At 44.3% G+C, this 19145-nt stretch overlaps 1 protein-coding gene across 1 annotated transcript in view; it reads right to left on the bottom strand.

The window, feature by feature from the left end:
• LOC135375168 (talin-2-like) overlaps positions 1-19145 on the bottom strand; it is an 83668-nt gene that overhangs the window by 8667 nt on the left and 55856 nt on the right. Inside the window, exons 36-48 of the mRNA XM_064607890.1 lie at positions 18870-19013; positions 17836-17997; positions 17575-17715; positions 16918-17099; positions 15673-15805; positions 13936-14037; positions 13594-13764; positions 12577-12954; positions 11374-11520; positions 10229-10395; positions 8839-9148; positions 600-716; positions 319-504 (exon numbers count right to left, since the gene is read on the bottom strand). Coding sequence (XP_064463960.1) covers positions 319-504; positions 600-716; positions 8839-9148; positions 10229-10395; positions 11374-11520; positions 12577-12954; positions 13594-13764; positions 13936-14037; positions 15673-15805; positions 16918-17099; positions 17575-17715; positions 17836-17997; positions 18870-19013 — 2340 coding nt within the window. The remainder of the gene's footprint in view (positions 1-318; positions 505-599; positions 717-8838; positions 9149-10228; positions 10396-11373; positions 11521-12576; positions 12955-13593; positions 13765-13935; positions 14038-15672; positions 15806-16917; positions 17100-17574; positions 17716-17835; positions 17998-18869; positions 19014-19145) is intronic.

Below are 19145 nucleotides of genomic sequence, written 5' to 3'. Positions count from 1 at the left end.
CAGCGCGAGGTTCCAGGCAGATCACAGGCTGGTACTGCTCTTCACCACCGTTGCGCACGGTCGCTTTTTGCGGCGTATTTTAAATTCAATTTCCGCGATAATTATGACTCTGTGGTGTAAATTACTTCGCATGGCACATCTTACTGGCCTACTTAACAGTTTTATAGGAAGAAAACTGGGTGTTAAAAATGACTTCTGTGCTACTTTAAGTGAGAAAGAAAGCTTCGTAGCAGCAGAGTAACCACACACAAAAAAAATTTCATCAATAAGAATGCATGGCAAACTCGCGCTTCTTTCGATTCAGAGTTGCTCCCGTACCTTGGAAGTGGTGAGGAGGTCAAACATGGCTTTCCTTCCCATGTTGGCAGCCACAATTATGTCGTCCTGCTTGACACTGTTGCCGGCGGCAACTGCCTTCGCGGTGGCTAGCGTGACAGGTTTCGTCACGCGTACCAAGTCTTCCGCGGTCACCTTCCGCATCGGCGGGTCGCTCGACTCAAACGCCTGCGCATCAGAGATTTTTCAAAGGAGTGCACGGGCAGGATAACATCAACATGCAAAGCAAACTAGACACCATCACGTTTTTTCGCCACACTTACCCGAACTTCTTGGAAGATCGCCTCTATCGTCGACTCAAGCGCTCGTGTTCCGCGGGCGTGTTCGTCCTCTACGGCTCTTACTGTCTTCAGCAACGATGTCACGTTGGTCACCATCACCTGCAAGGATACAGAAATTCCCAAGATGATCAAGAAATATGGATTGGGTGCAGCACAACAAAGTGCCTTAGTTGGTTAGTTCATAGTCCAATAGTCCAAGAGTTCATAGTCCAATGTGCATGACTAGACAGGCTACCACACAGATGCACGCACACCACATAAAAACTTGTGCGGAGTAGTAGTGGAAAAGACATGCAGCTTCAACTGCTGGATGTTAGGTTGATTAATCGTGTTACACACACTGTGTCCATTCAAAGCATGAGGTCCTGGCAAGGTCCTGTAACTTAGGCAAGCACAACTCAGGCATCACAAAATCCATCAGGCCCAAGAAGAAAATTTGCTTGACCTTGGTAGATGAAGTTCAGAACGACGAGAAAAGGCGACAGAAGCAGCAGACGTTGAGAGATCTTCCGCGAAATTTTCGAGGTTCAAGATATCCTACAGCATTACTTTGCTCGCACATGAGTGCTCGATGTAGTTATGGAGGTGTCATGTAGAATCCTTTTGCTAGTTTGTATGTACATGTGACTTTAACTGTGACTATCAAGAAAAAAATTTAATAAGCGGTGATGCAGGTCCGACTGGATTGAAGCAGATGTAAGATTCGTCATATTTCTAAGAACTGTCTCGAAAAGTAAGTATGGCTCATAAATTTTCTGAATCGAAATGGGTGACACATGAAGACCCCGAGAAAGACACGCAGGAACTTTTATTACCCAAAGACGGTTGACTAACTGTGTAGGACAGCAAGGTGCTTCGGACGATGTTACCATTTATTTAATACAAATATTACTGCGGTTCAAAATGTCCTGCATTTCAAAGCAGACTCGAATATCTTTTTTTAAATAACGAAGGAACTACATTTAAAATCAGTTCAGCAACGCTAGTGCAGGTGAGCATCCCCGCGAAGCTCTCCTAGATTTTCAACCGAGAGCAAACGAATGAGCTCCTCTTCCTGATCGGAGGCCAGTCCTTCTGTGTCCGTGGTGTCTCCTACCTGCCGCACAGAGCAGATGGGGGCCAGTATTTTTAAAGATACTCACGCGTACCTTGATAAAGCGTGTACATGTAACACCCCCGTGACACGGGCAGTCTTCAATGATCATCGAAACCAACGGCCACTGAACATGCGCGCAGCGCCATCTAGAGCGCAATGCGCCAACCTGTCAGAGAGCATTGCATCCAATGCTGTTTGAGGAGTCCACACGTTACACACTAGGTGGCGCTATGCGCATGTTCAATGGCCGTTGGTTTCGATCATCATTGGAAGCTGCCCATGCGACAGGGGTATAATATTGGTCTTAGAGCGTCGAACCGAAATGTTTTTTCGGTTTGGTTCAGGTTCTGGTTCGGCACTGGAGTTCACATAATATCGGTTCGATTAACCGGTTCAGAAGCTGTAAAACCAGTTTGGAAACGATTCGAGGTTCACACGTGCTACAGAATTATGGGTACCCACTAAAGATGATACAAGATCTCTTGGTTACATTTTTTATGCATTTTTTTTTCCTGTTTTTCGACCAACAGGACCCCCTTCCCCGAGAAACGTGCTGACAATCTATGCCAATCCCGAACCGATAACCGAAGTTTTTATACCGGTTCGGTTCCAGTTCAGCTCCAAGATGGCACTAGTAATTACGGTTCAGTTCCAGCTAAAAATTACCGTTAATTACGGTTTACGGTTTCGGTTCCGGTTCAGTTCGACGCTCTGCTCAGAATCATGGACCGGCCCATTATCGAGGAATGTTTAAGCCTATCAACTGTCAGTACGTAGGGCCTGTCTCGCCTTCACTATTACTGGGAACACACGATGAGATGTGTCTCAGTGAAAACAAACATTTTAATACAGCACTGCCATCTGCAGTCTTATTATCTTTGCTTATGCTTCAAGGTCGCATACGGTGGTTACATAAACATCTTGTTACAATTTTGTGTGAAATAAGTTCCTGACTCTCAATGTAGAGCAGACCAGTGGGCAAATACACTACTACTCTCACGAAACAATCTTAATATCAGCAATAATGGTACTACATAGTGAATTTCAGTGAACAGCTGTATCTGACGTAGCTTGCTAAACACTTTTTGCATCCAGTGAAAAAGTATGGTAAAGGTACTTTGCGTTTATGAAAGATGCAGCACGGACCCCTTCAGTCAATACTCTCAACTAAAACACAAAATTTCCAAAATTCAATTATTATGTAGAATCATCGATGAAGTGCTCATATTTACACCTACAATTCTTGGAACTTTTGAAGTCGCATCGTTGTGGCAGTCTTATAGTTGAATGTACGAAACTGATTGAAAGCAACAATAATAACAGTATGCCGAAGTATTACGAAAAGGGAACTTCTGCGAGGATCAAGGGTCAGACCAGAACCCTGGTCTGGTATGCTGCTCATTACACTATCTTACTACTGCCTTCCTGTGCCTCAGCAAGGGTACGACAATGTACGCATACCTGTTTTTACCACATAGTAATGAGGCACACTCATCACGTTCCTTCAGTCCATGACTTATGGGTAGACCCTTGTATTTCCGGGTTTTATGTTGTTTTTCTTTTTTGTTTTTTTAAATCAGGGGCAAATATTAGGTCTTTGTTTTTTTGAGACCCTCAAAATAGGGTAAAATCAGGAAATACCGGGTGGGCTATCATATTTTCAGGTGGGAAATAAACAAGAGTGCTTCTCTCGTTTAAGATTAACACAAGGTGTTCAGTGGCTATGCTAAATGCCAGTACCTGTCATTATTTTTTTTTCAAGATAGTTTTTTTTTCTTTTCTGTGGGGGTGGTAATGCAGGATTTACCTGGATTAACCCAAAAACACAGGACTACTTATAGGTAGTGAAGACTACACACCCCTGTCTAACGCTCAGCAGAAGAAGCAGAGTGCATGAGTCATTGCTTCATTGCTGGATTTTTTTTTTTGAAAAATATGACTCTACAAAATGCCTTTGTGTTTTGACCCTGGACTTCATCCTTCTGTTTCCCTTGACATGATTCTGCCTCAGTGATTCATGCAGTGTGACACTTTCCAAAGGGCATCTACCATGGATGTATACAAAGGACTGAATGGATTAAACATCATTCCTTGCAAGGTGGGGTCATGCATGATTCATGTCTAACACCTGAAATGTAATTTTTTTTTTTTTTTGAATGGACACAAGAATGGCAGTTGACAAAAATGCCAGCAAGTACCAGCAACGCAACTCAAATGTGCATTGCTCGGATTGTCCTTCAAGCCATGCTGTTAACTTCCTCAACTACAAATATCAAATTAGTTTGAGTCCCACTGCTGGCATTCACTGGCCTTCTCATGAACTGCCATTCTTGAATGGTTGCGTGTCAGGATTATCCTCCCGTGTTTCATTAGCCTGTCTGCCATTTATTTACTTTGCAAATTGAGTGTATTTAGTACGTAATCAACAGACAATTTTCACCAGTGCTGTTTCAATGAAGTAGGCCACAGAACTCCACTGCAGTAAAGCCACAGCACAGGCCTTGTGTGGATGTGGACAACTGCCTGAACTAATAGTGTATGATTTGTGTAAACTCAACACGTACAGGAAGTGACACTTATGGGAGTCCAAGAATTTGCTGCAGGCTGCAGCAATTTCAAGCGGCTGCATATGAATATAAATCTCTGCAGTGACACGCATAAATGTCAGCAATGCAGCGTGAAATATAAAAAAAATCTTCATTTACAAAACACAAAGTAAAGTTTAAAAATCGGTTTACTCGATGTGGCAAGTACATTAACCAGCTTTGCAGAATCACAGTCATCTGCAGACCCATGTGCCACCACCTCTTGCGTTGCAAAACTATCGATAAGGCCCTGGGTTTTCCGCGATTCCGCGAAATATCGTGGGATCTGGGAATTCATAGCGGAATCCTTCCTTTGACAGGGAATTTTACGAAATCCCCCATTTTTAGGGGTGTGCTGATATTAGAGTTCTCGAATTCGAATCAAATATCAATCACTCGAAGTATTCCATTCGCGAATCGAATACTCAATATTCGGATTTCCGAATATTCCGACTATTCGCGGAATATGAACGACACCTCCCGAAAGTGGGCTTCACCTGACGCTTCCCTGCATGAGGTGAAGCCTGCTTTACGACATTGCTCATGCTGCAGAACCAACACAGACAGATTGTAGCTTAGCTTAAGATAACGTTAGCCTAAGTTTGTTGTGCATACTCCGCCTGAGGAAGGGGCGGCGCCCCTCTCGTGTGCAGTTTAGGGGTGGCAGTGGGGGGGGATTTTGATTTGATGTTTGGGAGTTTGCCTTTAAAGACTATTAAATAATGCTTACAGCCCAGAAACAAAAAGGGTGTCGTAAAGATGTAACTTCCACAGGGCATGTATTGTAAGCTCCTTCCTATAAAGTTCCTATAAAACCTCTAGATGTCGCAACATATCATGGATGTAATGCTGAGCCACAACAGTTCTTCGAATCTTTAATTTTACAAAATACTTTTTGTTCCCACATTACCCAAGAAAATAAAGCATTTCCCATTTCAAGCAGTCATTGACTGCTTGCCGCGGAAAATCGCAGAATTTACGAGCCGGTGCCGCAGAATTTTGAATTTGCCGCAGCAGATAACCAGAGGCCTTAACTATCGATTGCTCTATCGATAGTCATATAAGAATTAAACCTGGCGAAAGTAATCACAATCGATAGTCTGCTATCAGTAGTTGGCTGTCGATAGAAAACTATCTATAGTAAACTATTGCAGTCTGCTATTCTCACGCTGCTCAAACCAACCGCAACGTCACGTGATACTCCCTAAGATGGATTGGCTGGCATTGTAGTCTCATGAGCGAGTACGACTTGATGATGAGCATCTTCATTCGCTGCTTGCAGTGCATCGTTCATGCATTACAGTTAAATGGAAAGAACTTGGTGTCGCATGTGATTCTGTTTTTGTTCTCACTGTGCCAGTGTGAAAACCAAGACGGGAGCAAGAGTATCGATAGTGAGCACCAAATCTAGGTATTGGTGGTAAAAAAAAAAAGACCTGTAGTACGGATAGTCAATTTGTCGATAGTCCTGCATCTCTATGGGTGGTACACCACACAATAGGTGGTGGAACACGGACAGTGGCACACAGTCCTTTTTTCTTTTGTTTCGCGATAGTATGAGGAGTGCTTGTCTTTATGCAATGCACTTTTTTTTTTCCAAAAACTGAAACTGACCACAAAGCGATACAGTAGAACTTCTTTATAGTGAAGACGTCCGGACCAGAAAAAAAATCTTTACATATATCAGGGTCTTCACTATGGACCTGTTTTACAATGTATAACCCACAAAATGCCTCATAAACAGCAGAGATTGGTTCTAACAGAATATTGGTTCTAACGAGGCCTTAAAGTCATCGTATCCCAGCTTCAAAGCCAGTTCCCAAAACCTTTTCTTTCATCAATGGGCCGCATACAGGGACGTTCATTGCCCTAGCTCGATTAAGCCACTTTAATAGTGCAGTATCGATGGCATCGTACGTGGAGGTCATCACTTTTCGTCTCTTTGCATTGCGCCCACCTGCGACCACGTTTTTCGACAGCTCATCGTTTCTTGACAATGCCGGACACTGTCGCTTCTGAAACTTCAGTGTCCCAGCGTCCACGTCGTGAAGCAATTTTGTGTTTTTCGATTTTCGTTAGCACTTTCTTCTTCGAGATGCTTGCAATGCTCTTTGTTTCCAAAGCTGCACTGCAGCCCTACGCACCACACACACGTTGTCCGACGAGGCAAAGTACAAAAAGGCGACGGTGTCCCCAAGATCCGAGAGGTGAAGGCACACCACGATTTCGTTTTCGTGCGGATCGCAGACTTTTCTCTGAAAATTTTGAAATTTTTGAAGATTTTTCTTCACTATATCCGGTTTTCGACGTCTGCGCTATAAAGGTGTTGAAAATACGTGGGCGTCTACGGACGCTCAATCGGGACCGCGATCTTTCTTCGCTATATCCGTTTCTTCACTATACGTGGGTTCACTATAGCAAGGTTCTACTGCACTAGGAAAAACAGTATGCCGGAGAATGCCTCATTAAAAAGAAATGAACTTTTTAAATAGAGATTTTCCTGCATACTCTTCTTTCATTACCTAAAATTACCTTCTTCACCTTTCGGCCATTAAATTTTAAGCAACCTGGTAGTTGTTTGAACAGAACGTCTGGCCCGCTGCATACCCCACTTGCAAAACTACAGGTTTTCCCGGCGATTTTAATCCAAGTGCCAGCTAAATTAATCCATGTCCCATAAAGTTTGCATGCCACATGGATTAATTTCGATGGCACTTGGATTAAAATCGGCGGGAAAACCTGTAGTATACAGGGCGTCTGCTCTAACGTGTCCAGAAATTTTATTTAAAGCGAGCGATAAAAGAGAAATGAGCGCTACCTTTTCAGCTACTTGACTAAGAAACAGCTGCTACTTGTGAAGCAGTACTTGTTTCTTACTCAAGCAGCAGGAAAGTACCACTTGGTTTTCTTTTATCGCTCGCTTTAAGTATGATTTCTGGACACGTTAGAGCAAGCACCCTGTATATGTGCTGCTCTCACTGCCTTTTTGATAAAAATCTGTGTCGAATAAAAACACCCCACATAATGGATGTAGCAATACACTGCTGACATCTTCAACTGTGATACCATGCAGATGCTGAACCTAACTGAAGATCAGTGGGCAAGGACCATAGCATGTTCATAGTGGATGGAATCCAACAGAGAGCTCCACATCACTTTCTTACGTTTGCATTCTTTCTGCTATTACATACAGGAGGCAGTGACATTAAAGCTTGCCATTTAAAAGTAACACGGCTGCCCCATCAGAGTACAGAACCACAAGCAGGCTCACCAAGAAATGCTACTGCTATGAACATACATACTACGACAAAGGTATTAACCACTACACAGCCTCCAATGCACATGTGGCTCAAAACTATGGGAAAGTGCAACAGCTACAGACAACAGTTAACCTGTTCTCCTTGGTTAGGCTACGAGGGCAGGCAGGCAATTTGTATGATGTTTAAGAGGAGAGCAGAGAGTCACCCCAAGGCAGAGAGGATTACAGTCCAGGCATTCAAAACCGTCAGGCACAAATAAGTGAGGCAATGAGGCATGCACACTCAAAATGAAAAAAACAAAAAAAGAAAAAAACTGTTTCAAGACCTTGGCAACCATTGTTCAACATTTTGATTTTTGCGCTGCATCGTTTCTCAGAGCTGGAAGTTACTAATATTAAGACAAAAGACCTAATAATGTATCCAACTGTACCAAAATTACATTTTGAGGCTAAATTTTTAGGAAAAAGGATGCGCATAAATAGGTTAGGTAAATACGATAAAATTTGAACACTGGTACATACTCCAGCTGTCCGAAGGACGTTCGTAGGTCAACGAGCTGAACTTTTTTAGGCTAGACGAGGCCTGAACTCTGCCAACACAATTAGATAAAGAATGCCTGATCAGATAAACGATGTGACATCGCTAAGAGTCTGCCAGCCAACCTGCCACCCACGACATGCTTTAGATGAACCATCAAAAGCTGCATGGGCAACTACCCCGTGAAAACCCTATGCTCGAAATTGTCTGCAGTGACTGGCTGAAGCAGATTAAGTCGTCGACATGTCTTATACATCAATGTGGCAAACGCGTGAGAGAAGGGCATTGAGCTGGCTTTCTCTATCTAAGTGACGGTGTCTCAACTTGCTTGTAGTGGCTTAAGCCACAGAAACAAGCCACCTTTTGCTGCACATGCAGCCACTCTTAGACACAGGCTGTGTGAAAACAGTCTGCACAACATACTAAAACGAACGATGCCGTGACCACGCGTCTACAGTCAAACTCCCTTCACAACGAAACTCAGGGGACAGAAAAAAAAAAATTTGCAGTAAAGGTATTTTTGTTAAAAAGGACGTTCATTATTGGACCTATAGGGCTCCAGCGGGACCGCAAAAAAATTCGCTGTAGTGGTATTTTCGTTAAAAAGTTATAAAGGAGTTTGACTGTATACATATCGAAGCTTTCTTTAGTCGAGATGGCGTCGTTGGCTTAAGCTCCTAACTTCAATTCGAGAACATCAGACGTTCCCTAGACTTTACAGATGTGTGAAGCATGGCTCCTACCTTTGCAGATTCCTTAAGGTAGACCATGGCAGGGTCGTTAACGTTCTTGCCAGAGGCGGCCTTGGTGGCGTGGATGAGGTCTCCCAGGGCCGACGCAACGTCTTTCACCGCGTTGATGAGCAGCACCTGCGCCTCGGGGTTGTGGACCCCCAGGGAGGCGGCGCCACGCTTGACGACTTCGGAGAGCTGCAGGATCGTTGTGACGGCATTCTGAGCGGCCACGGCGAGCTGCTCCTGGCTCGACGCGGCTCCCGCCACCAGGGTCTTGGTGTCTTCTACCAGCGCCTTGGCAGTCTTCAGTATGTTCTCTCTGAGAACGTGCAGTGATTCAGTCAGTTCTGGGCATCTTTGGCAAACTGATATTTCGTCTCGTTTTATGTATCACCAATTTAGGGCTGTGCGAATAGTGACTTTTGGGTTCGAATCGAGTACGAATCAAATAGTAAAATCTTCGAATAGTAGCGAATCGAATAATGTCGAATACCGTACAAAAATGTGTGCTTATTGTTGAATAGTAAGCAAAAGCTTGCATTGAAACATGGGGCTCAGTTGTAGTTTGTGAGGCTGACTGCGAACTATATACACATATTTCATTGATTAATACGTTTGTGCTAGAATTGTCCGGAAAATTGTAATTCCAGACATAAAGTAGCTGGCTGTGTGATTAAATCCCTCTTTCCATGGCGTCATAGCTGGTCCAGCCAAAGCTCAAAATAATTAAACTAACTTAAACATCCTTGCCAACATTTGCTAAAATATTTCTCAAAGGTGGCAATTTTCAGTGATCCCTCAAATCGCACTTTTAAACCATGCCTGCAATCCCGCGGCACTGGCAGAAGTGTAAACTAGGCTTCGCCTGATGTGTTTCTCTAAAAGGTGTCCACTGAGGGTCCCAAAAGGGGTAGTACCCATTTTAATGTCGACAGCGCCCTGCTTTAGAAGAAGTTATGTTTTATTACGAAACTCATTTGAATTTTTATTTAAATAATGAGCGCCTGCCATTCATTCACACGGTGCGCGGCTCGTAGGTGGTATCGCGCAGATACTCGTAAAAAAGAAAGTTTGTCGATTGGTGCACCCATTCGCGAATTATTTAGCCTGGGATTTAACTGAAACACCCGGTATAGTGCTTCCCCATCACTGAAATACGTGGCTTTTACAGGACCTCATCAGTTCAAATTATCCAGAAGTTCTAATTAACGAGAAAGCACTAATCTGGATTTATACTTTGGCAAGTTGGTTTTTTGGGGGTTCACCCTCTTAGTGATGATGATCGCAAATCTAGTGCAAATGATGCAAAGACTGGTTCTACCTAAAACACGAGGCTCTATCGGCGAATAATGTTGAAAGACCACTTTCTATATAGTAACACTTCTGTTATGCAATGTACCTATGATCGGTAAACTTTTCGTCGTTCTCCGAATGCAGTGTCCCGGCCGTAGCGAACATGATGGTGGTGTCGAGGTCCCCGATGATGCCGCTCACGGTTGATGCTGCGTTGATACACGCTTGGGTGCCTCGAGATCCGGCCTGAAGGGCTGCCAGGATATGAGACACCTGCACCATAACACAGCCTCCTCTTCATTAGTGCGTGATATGGTTGTGTATAACTAGACCGTGATGCTTTCGGGAAATATTTTTTTGTGAATTTGGGGGTAAAAATCGGATAATAAATATAAGCTCTAAATTCGTTCGAATTTGGGTGGAAAAACTTCCAATATGCTAAATTCTTGGAGAAATCAGACTTAGTTTCTCAAACTGTGCTGGTTTGGTGCAAATCGTTGTGCAACTGCGTTTGCTGCCAAACAAGTTGGTGTGCATTCCTGCAGACGTCTCGGTGAGGGCAATTTGCCGGGTAAAAATCGGATTTTCACCACAAAGAGGCAATCTTATACATAGTTATACATAGAGCTTGAAGTTTTAGGGTTTAACCCGATTCTTTCCCAAATTTGCACCCTGAATTGAAGTTTCCCTCTTTAGGGTGCAAATTTGGGGAAGAATCGGGTTAAACCCCAAAACTTGTATAACTAGAGCCTGAAGTTTCAGGGTTTAACCAGATTCTTCCCCAAATTTGCACCACGAATTGAATTTTCCCCCTTTAGGGTGCAAATTTGGGAAAGAATTGGGTTGAACCCTAGAACTTCAGGCTCCAGTTAAACATAGAGCCTGAAGTTTTAGGGTTTAACCACATTCTTCCCCAAATTTGCACCCCGACTTGAAGGTTCCCTTTTTAGGGTGCAAATTTGGGGAAGAATTGGGTTAAACCCTGAAACTTCAGGCTCTAGTTATACAAGTTTTGGGGTTTAAACCGATTCTTCCCCAAATTTGTGCCCCAAATTGAAGGTTCCCTCTTTAGGGTGGAATCCGTCTTTTACCCGGCAAATTGCCGTCACCGAGACGTATCTAGGAACGCACACTAACCTTCTTTGGAAAATCAAATCATTACTTGAGGGTTGTTGAGGTCTAAACTTATGGCGGCACTGGTGGCCCATGTGCAAATACAGCAAATATTTATTAAGCACAAAGTTGGCTTGCCTTTTCGGAAACCACCCTGGCATTATCGGCGACCTCCCTCTGTGCATACATGTCCCCAGGGTTGCTCTGGCAAGAGCCTGCTGACTTGGTCAGTTCGATGCACGCACGGCCCAGCTCGTGCACTCCATTACGGATGCGTGCAGATACCTGTGGATAAATTTATACCATAATAATTATGACTGCAACAGAGACACACAGCTGTGAAGTGCTACAGTATTACTACTAACTTCACAGCAGTCAGAAAGGTCACTTGACCAAAGCGGACATCAGTTAGTGAGGAATTAAAGTGCGACTGCAGATTAAATCTTCAGTCAACAGACTACTTTGTTCCTTTCAGACCCACATGTCTACACCAGGGTTGGCTACCGGAAGCGGAAACGAGAAATGGTAATTACCGAAATTCAACAGGAAACGAAAATAGAAACGGAAGCAAAATTGTTTTAGTTACCATTACCGGAAACAGAAACGGAAACGAAATTCAAAAGTGGTAACTTTAACGGAAACCAAGTTTGCAGCACGTCTCCCTCAGTGTTTTCGCGTTAATATGAAAATTATATATAGCTGCACTATTCTTCTAGTCATTCATTCATTCCTTCATTCATTCATTCGTTTATTTTCGGGACTTTCATTCATGTTGAGTCCACTGTGCTGCAAGATGGACGCGGAAGTTTTGGATGACGTTTTATTGAGCGGAGACTTTTGAAACTTAAAGGCATGTATTTCCACAACCGAAAGAGGCATCTACTTGAGGCGTATAAAATTCGTAACGAACTTTGTATTAGTCTTTACTGTTTGCGTTTGGTGTGGCTGTCCTTTTGCATCAACTATGTAACTAGAATACCTGACATGAAAAAGCCAAAACCAGACAGTACGAGCTCCGGATGAGAAACCAGTACCGAAATTACCTCGGAAACTGAAACGGTAACGAAATTCTTAAGAGGAAACGGAAACAGAAACCACTACCCAAAATCACCCAGAAACAGAAACGGAAACGAAGCGACGAGTTTTTGAGTTACCGGAAACGGAAACAATATTTTCGGTAACCAACCCTGGTCTACACCGTATTCTCGCAAAATACGGTTTATGCACGTCCCTGCTTGACAGTATACATGTTATTGTTGCACAGCACAACACAGCCAAAAACGAAAAATTGATAGATGGAACCTTTTGCCGCTTCTTTAATAAGTCAGCAAGATGACTCACATCCGGATTAGCCGTAGCAGCCACGGCACCCCGAGCATCAGCGGCTAGCGCCCCGTAGTGGTGGGACAGGTCCGCAGCCAGCGGGGTAAGCCGCTGCGGTTCGTGCCCCGAGCGTGCCACCATGTCCTGGGCCACACGTGCAACTTCCTTGGCCGAGTTCACCATGCGGGTCTGGTAGTCGACAAAAGACTGTTCCGTGATGATGGTCGTGGTGACGGTGCGTTCGTCCAGACGGGTCATTGCTTTGCTGACGGACTCAACCAAACCGGTGACGACTCCAGCCTCGGTGGCAGCTGTCTCGAGAGTGCGCAAGAGATCCTGCAGTGCGACGCGGGTGGTGTCTGCGGTCTCATCAACATCCCCGTGGGCATGTACGGCCTGTCAAAATGGAACAGTGTGGGGATTATGTCGGAAAAATAATTATGACAAGCTCACGGCGGCAATACATAAGCCGTACATAAATAGGGCCTGACTTTTTCGGGTTTTATTTTTGGCCAAATTCGGGGGGTAAATATCGGGTGATATTTTTCATTTGAAAATTCGGGTGTGTTCGGGTTAAATCCCGTTACGGCATATTCAGTCGTCAGGAATTCAGGTGTATTCGGGTGATTTTTTTTTGTTTAATAAAAATTTGCCTTAACATGGAACTAATGTTTAGCAGTGTTATCAAACTTTATTTTAATGCACGCTTATGAGTGTGCCACGCGACCTGGATGTTTTCGGGTAGATTCGGGTTAAACCCGAATTTTACAGATTTCGTTCGGGGGGGAAATATCGGGCGGATACTGGTTTAACCCTAAAAAGTCAGGCCCTATACATAAACAGTATACGAGTAAGCAGATTGATGAGAAGTCTGTGCAACTGACTCATCTACTGTGCCTACTTTTTATTAAATAATTTCTTAATTTATGTACTTTACAGCCTTCAGATCTAACTCATCCAAAGAGGTTTGGCAAGTCTGCAGGGACGCATCTGCCATTTCAAACTGTTTCAATCACCCTTGAGACTTTGACGCACCTTGGGATTGCCTCCAGATTCCTTGGCAGCGTAAACAAGCTGCAGGGTGCTCTCAGCCACGGACTTTGTTTGGTCAAGCAGCGCCATCTGTTGCTTAGAATTGAGTGTGTGCGAGGCTCCGATGATGGCATTTTGAACAAGAGGTCCTAAGTAGCCCACTGTTTGGCTGACCTGCATTCACAAAAAGGACACTTGATGTTAACGACAATGGAAAGCACTCTGCACTGGTGAAGATGTAGATATCAATAATTTGTCGTAATTTACAAGCTGCTAGAAATGTTGTGCAATAGTTTGTTACAACTCATCCTATTCCCGCACATCACCAAGGAAGAGTTTCCGTACCGAATGTCCCAGTTTTTCAGCTTCGCCCTTTGCGGCTTGTCTGAAAGGCTCTATGTTTTCCAAGATGGCCGTAGCACTGTTCTCCATCTGCTCTTGGTAGGCCTAACAGGAGTAGGAAGCAGACACACGTTAGAAGCCCAATTCAACGACACGCAGTTCCTTAGGACTATGAGGTGCATAACTATGGTGACTGTGGTCTTAGAGACTACAAATGATTCGCAGAAACTTCCATAAATGCAGCAAGTGTTTGCTGGTGACAAGGAAAGACCATTAGGTATAAAATTTGTAGCTTAATGTCGCAATGCAATGCGTGATTGATGCCACGGTGGTCTGTTTGTGGATCAGTTTTGCCCACCTGGGGGTTCTTCAACGTGCATCAAACAAACACACTTCGATATGTGATACATATTTGTATATTGTCGAGGAGACCAGGAGATTAATAAGTCAGAAATGTAGAACTGTGACCAAACGACTAGCATCATGGTCGACTGATCCTGTGAACGGGAATGGGGGCGAAGATGATGTACGGTCGCTGGCCGATGATTTGGACTCCAAGAATTTGGACTTTCCAATTTTTTCAAACAAAACTCTTGGCACCGTCAAACACCCCACAGAAACAAAGTGTTTCCATGTCCAATAATTAGGACTGTTCCTCGGAAGGCATGGTTGATAATTCGCACTCATCTCACTACAAACCTGGATTTTGGGGACTTGTCTCCCGAGAACCAGAAATAAAGCAGCACAATGTGCTCCCACGCAGAAATAGTTCGTACTGTGTTACAAAACGATGGCCATTCCCGACATGACACATGCACGACACATGACATGACACATGCACGAAAGCACAGCGGAGCTTAAAAATCACCTTGAATGTTCGCAGCAAAGCCGCTCGGAATAAAGTGGATTTATGCCATTCGCTAAAAACTCGGACTGCCCCATAATTCAAACCAATTTTGTGGCTCCTACGAACTCGAAAATCGGTTCCTCACAATAACCAGTGACGCCATACCAATAAACGTATTAAAGATACATAAAACGTCCCAAAGCATATTTGCATGATTGTAACGCGTACTCTTTTTATCAAAACATGTCCCAGTCATTTACAATCAGTCCCAAAAAAAAGAATTCGGTTTAAGGTGGCTAAAGTTATCACATGATTATTGTTGTGCTTGTGAGTTTCGGGACGCGCTTCTTGCACACGGATTTCTTTCAGACAGTTTCAGCATCAGCTTCTGCAGGGGTTTCATAACGCAGCAAAAATGGTTTTGACACGATGCACGTCTCAAGTGAAGAGCGATCACGGTGACAGTCTCAGACACGTGGGCACGACAGGAGTAAGCTAAAGGACAAGATTTCTGCCTACAAAGTTTCAAGTAAGGGCCCTAATGATCCTAAGCACGTGCGCTTTCCTGAACTAGAAAATTCGCAAGCACAACTTGCCTATGAGCCACAATTCAATCATTCGCCAGCCTCCTCGAGTATGCATATTCCATGAAATGTGTTTCATAAGGTTCGTGTTGTTCGGCCTCTCAAATTTTTATCTGCACGGTATAATTGGGACCTAGTCCAGTTTTGGATTTTTGTGAGTCAGATATACCCACATGTTACAACTGGAGGTGCGTTAGAATCGTGCAAATACGGTACACACAAAACATAAAAAATATGGCTCAACAGCGCAATGGACAACGGCAAACGAAGCGACAAATTTGCGTCTTTGAGATATCATTTCAACGATACCTTGAGAGTACTGTCTGCATGTGGAAGCACATTCTGGCTGAGGATGTTGAGAGAGGCCTGGTCTAGCTCGCGGATACAGGCATTCAACTTGTCTATGGCTTCGTCGCATTCCTTTTGGCCAGGTGCGCGGTCTCTGGAAGGTCACAATACATGTCACACTATGCACAAGGTTCCAAAGGACTTAACCGTAACCACAGCCTCACAAGGACATCAGCACCTCAGAGCATTGTGTGCTGGGTTTGAGACCAAATTGCAGCACATAGTGGGCACGAGCGCAAAGCAGATGTTGATTGCAGGTGCAGTAGGTACCCACCGAAGCATGCCAAGGCCCCAGTCAGAGGCAGGGTGTGCCTCTAACCCAGTCTCAGGCCTATGTCTCATACACAGCCTCAAACCCAAAGCCAAAAACTCCACAGCGCTGGCACCAGTGCAGATCAAGACATTGTGCATTGTGGTTAAGGATATATTTCCGCCACCACTTGACCGCGAACGTGCTGCAAGGCCTAGCTAGCGATGACTCATCTTCGAAGCAGCTAGCATGCGCTGCCAACATATCAAGCCCTCCTTCTCAGCGACCCCCTTTAGTTTGAACTCTGCACTATTCGAACAAATCTTCGGTTCCCTTCAAGTCCGGATTAATGGGATTGCACCTTATAACGACATAAATAAGCGCGTAACTATAAAAATAGTGGTAAGTGACAGAAAAAAAAAAAAACAGCAAAGGAAACAAACTATAAAAGACAAAGGGGAAGACATGTATGAATAATGCAGAATGAAAAATGATGATGGAACGACATTTGTTTTGTGGAAGCACAGAATTCTTAGAAGGTTTCAGGGGAATATTTCAAACCCAATATTAGAGAAGAAACACTATGTCGTCAGTATTTCATTAAAATTTTTGCACTGTGAGGTGACAGGCAATGAAGAATCTGAAACTCTAAAATACATAGGAACATCCTCCAATAGACGGTTTTACAAAGACGAGGGCGCCACCAAGCGCGCGGCGCAAAGCAGCATGGGAACTTCGAGGAACACTGCTCCGTCGTCTGCTTCGGTTATGGTTCACCCCGGCTGACGACGCTGCTGCGAGCACATCGAGAACGTTGTTGTTCTTCTTCTACCTCCGGCCCTGGGAGTCGCGTAATACTCTAAGGCGCTCAAAGTTCCCATGAGCAATTGCGTGACACAGGTGGCGCTTGCCTTCGTAAAACGGTTTCTTGGAACGCCAAAATAAGCTTGGCCTACCTGATTGCGGACACCAGGCGTTTTATACCATCGGAGACGCCCTTGCTGTGGTTGGACAGACTCTGCCATGTGGGCGGGTCCTTGGGATTCAGGGCTAACGACTTGGCCGACATGATCATGTTGCAAGACCCATCGATCACGCTTTTACCAGCAGATGTGATCGGTTCCTGGGAAGCCCTGGCCTAGAATCGAACACAATGTTTGCAACTGAAACACTTGCAGTTGAAGAATGGTATGCTTGCGTAGATATTTATATATGTAACTTTCTATTACATATATAACTTCCTATTCAAAGAAAAGACAACAACCGATTTTTCGGACTGGACAGCATCTCTACAGAGTCCAAACAATCGAGCAATCCAAAAAAAACGAACCTGACTGAAAACACTACTTTATTAAGTTCAGTGATCAGAAGAACTTGTCAACGTTTCGTTGACGAACACTCTCCAGTTTCCGTACGATCCCATCTGCTTGTAATTCATCGTGGGACATTTCCTCACTGTACACCAACGAAAGTATACCGCATTAAAAGGTGGCCAGGTAGGTCACACATCTTAAAATCAGTGCGTTGTGTGTGTTCCCCTCGCCCCTTCTCGGGCCCTCGGGCTTTTTGCGAGCCTGCGCTCTAAAAAGGTGATGTTGAAGATGCCCACATACCTTAGAGCTGATGCGTGCGGGAATGCCAGCAAACTCTGGGGAACTTGCGAATGTGGTGAGGCTCTCGACAGCGTCCACAAGTGGTCGAGTTGCCTCGCTGCACTTGTGTCGGTTAGAGTCGCTTGGATCCTGATCCAGCACCTGCAAGATGTTTTTGATTTTTTTTATGTAAATTGGCTGACAGTGGCTGAAACGTTGAATTGACTTTCTACAGAGCCAATGTGCCAGTAAATGAACTTAAAGAAAATAAACTGCGCTAACCTTAATCTCTTTTACCAGACTAGCCGTTGCACTGGCTACGTCCTTGGCAGACTGTACAAAGTGACGTTTGGCCACAGGGTTTGTCGTCTTCGAAGAAGCCACCCGACAAGCATTGCACAGCGAGGACGTGTGCTTGGCTATTACTGTAGCCGCGGAGAGAATCTGTAGATGAGACAGCAGTCATGTTGATACAAGCTCCTTCTTCACCATTAATTCAACAACAACAACAACAGATTTGCTGCTAAAGTACAGCGCAAACCCATTAATTCGAACTGACGCCCGGGTCCTAAATCTCTCCGTCTCTCCCATTACCGCAGTTGTGCGTCGCGGTTTCCGGGTCGCGCGACGAAAAGCTGATTCGGGGAGAAATCGCGTTTTACTCGAATCACTGAAGGTGCCATTCGGGGAAGAATCGGGTAAAACACGGGTAGAATACTTGTAAAGGTAACACTTCGAGTAGGATACTTGTAAAGGTAACACTTGTGCAGGAGGAAAGAGGAATAAATCACCGTCAGGGGCATAGTGATGGAAAGGAGAAGGGGGGACTAAAGAGCAATTTCCTTTAATTCAAACTCTACTTTATTCAAAGGAATCTTGGAATATTTTCGGTCCCTTTTGAGATACAATTAACAGGATTGCACTGTACGTGCAAAAGTGTTCAGGTAATAATTTAGGGAAATTTGATGGCTCCAATGGGTTCACACATGTGGTAGACACACAGTTATGCCAGTATGCCAGTAGTCAGGATGGACACAAGATGCCAGGATGGACACAAGTATGCCAGGTATGACACAGCATCAGGTATGCCAGGAGTATGCCAGTATGGACACAAGATCAATGCTTCTATTGATTATGGAAACTCTATTATCCTTTCTTTCGCGTATGCTCACATCTGAAGCCGTTAGTTTACACCAAGCACTTCTTGAGTGCTACATACCAAATCTAGGGGGTTAAACATAATGACAATTCTTGAAAACGTCACTCTCTGGAATCAGGAAATTTTCATTGCCATAGTCGCTGTTCTGTTTACTTACCTGCTGCTGTGAGGAGGCTGGGTTGGAGAGTTGCTGACAAGCCATCTGGATGGCTTGGCTGGCTCGTGCAAAATGAGCTAGGTCCACGAGACCTTGCTTACCCACAACGCTAGTTGGGTCCGAAGCTCCCACAAGGTATGCAGCCTGGACGAATTTAATCGAAAACATATTCTCACGGAGTGCATCATTGAATATGTTGTGGGACTAGTATATATAATGAGTGAAGGAAAAACGGGTAGGAACACTTTGTTACAATTAAGATGAACAAGACTTCCG

The sequence above is a fragment of the Ornithodoros turicata genome, unplaced genomic scaffold (assembly GCF_037126465.1).
Source record: "Ornithodoros turicata isolate Travis unplaced genomic scaffold, ASM3712646v1 ctg00000838.1, whole genome shotgun sequence".
Taxonomy (NCBI): Eukaryota; Metazoa; Arthropoda; class Arachnida; order Ixodida; family Argasidae; genus Ornithodoros; species Ornithodoros turicata.
This window is presented reverse-complemented; position numbering and strand designations above follow the sequence as displayed.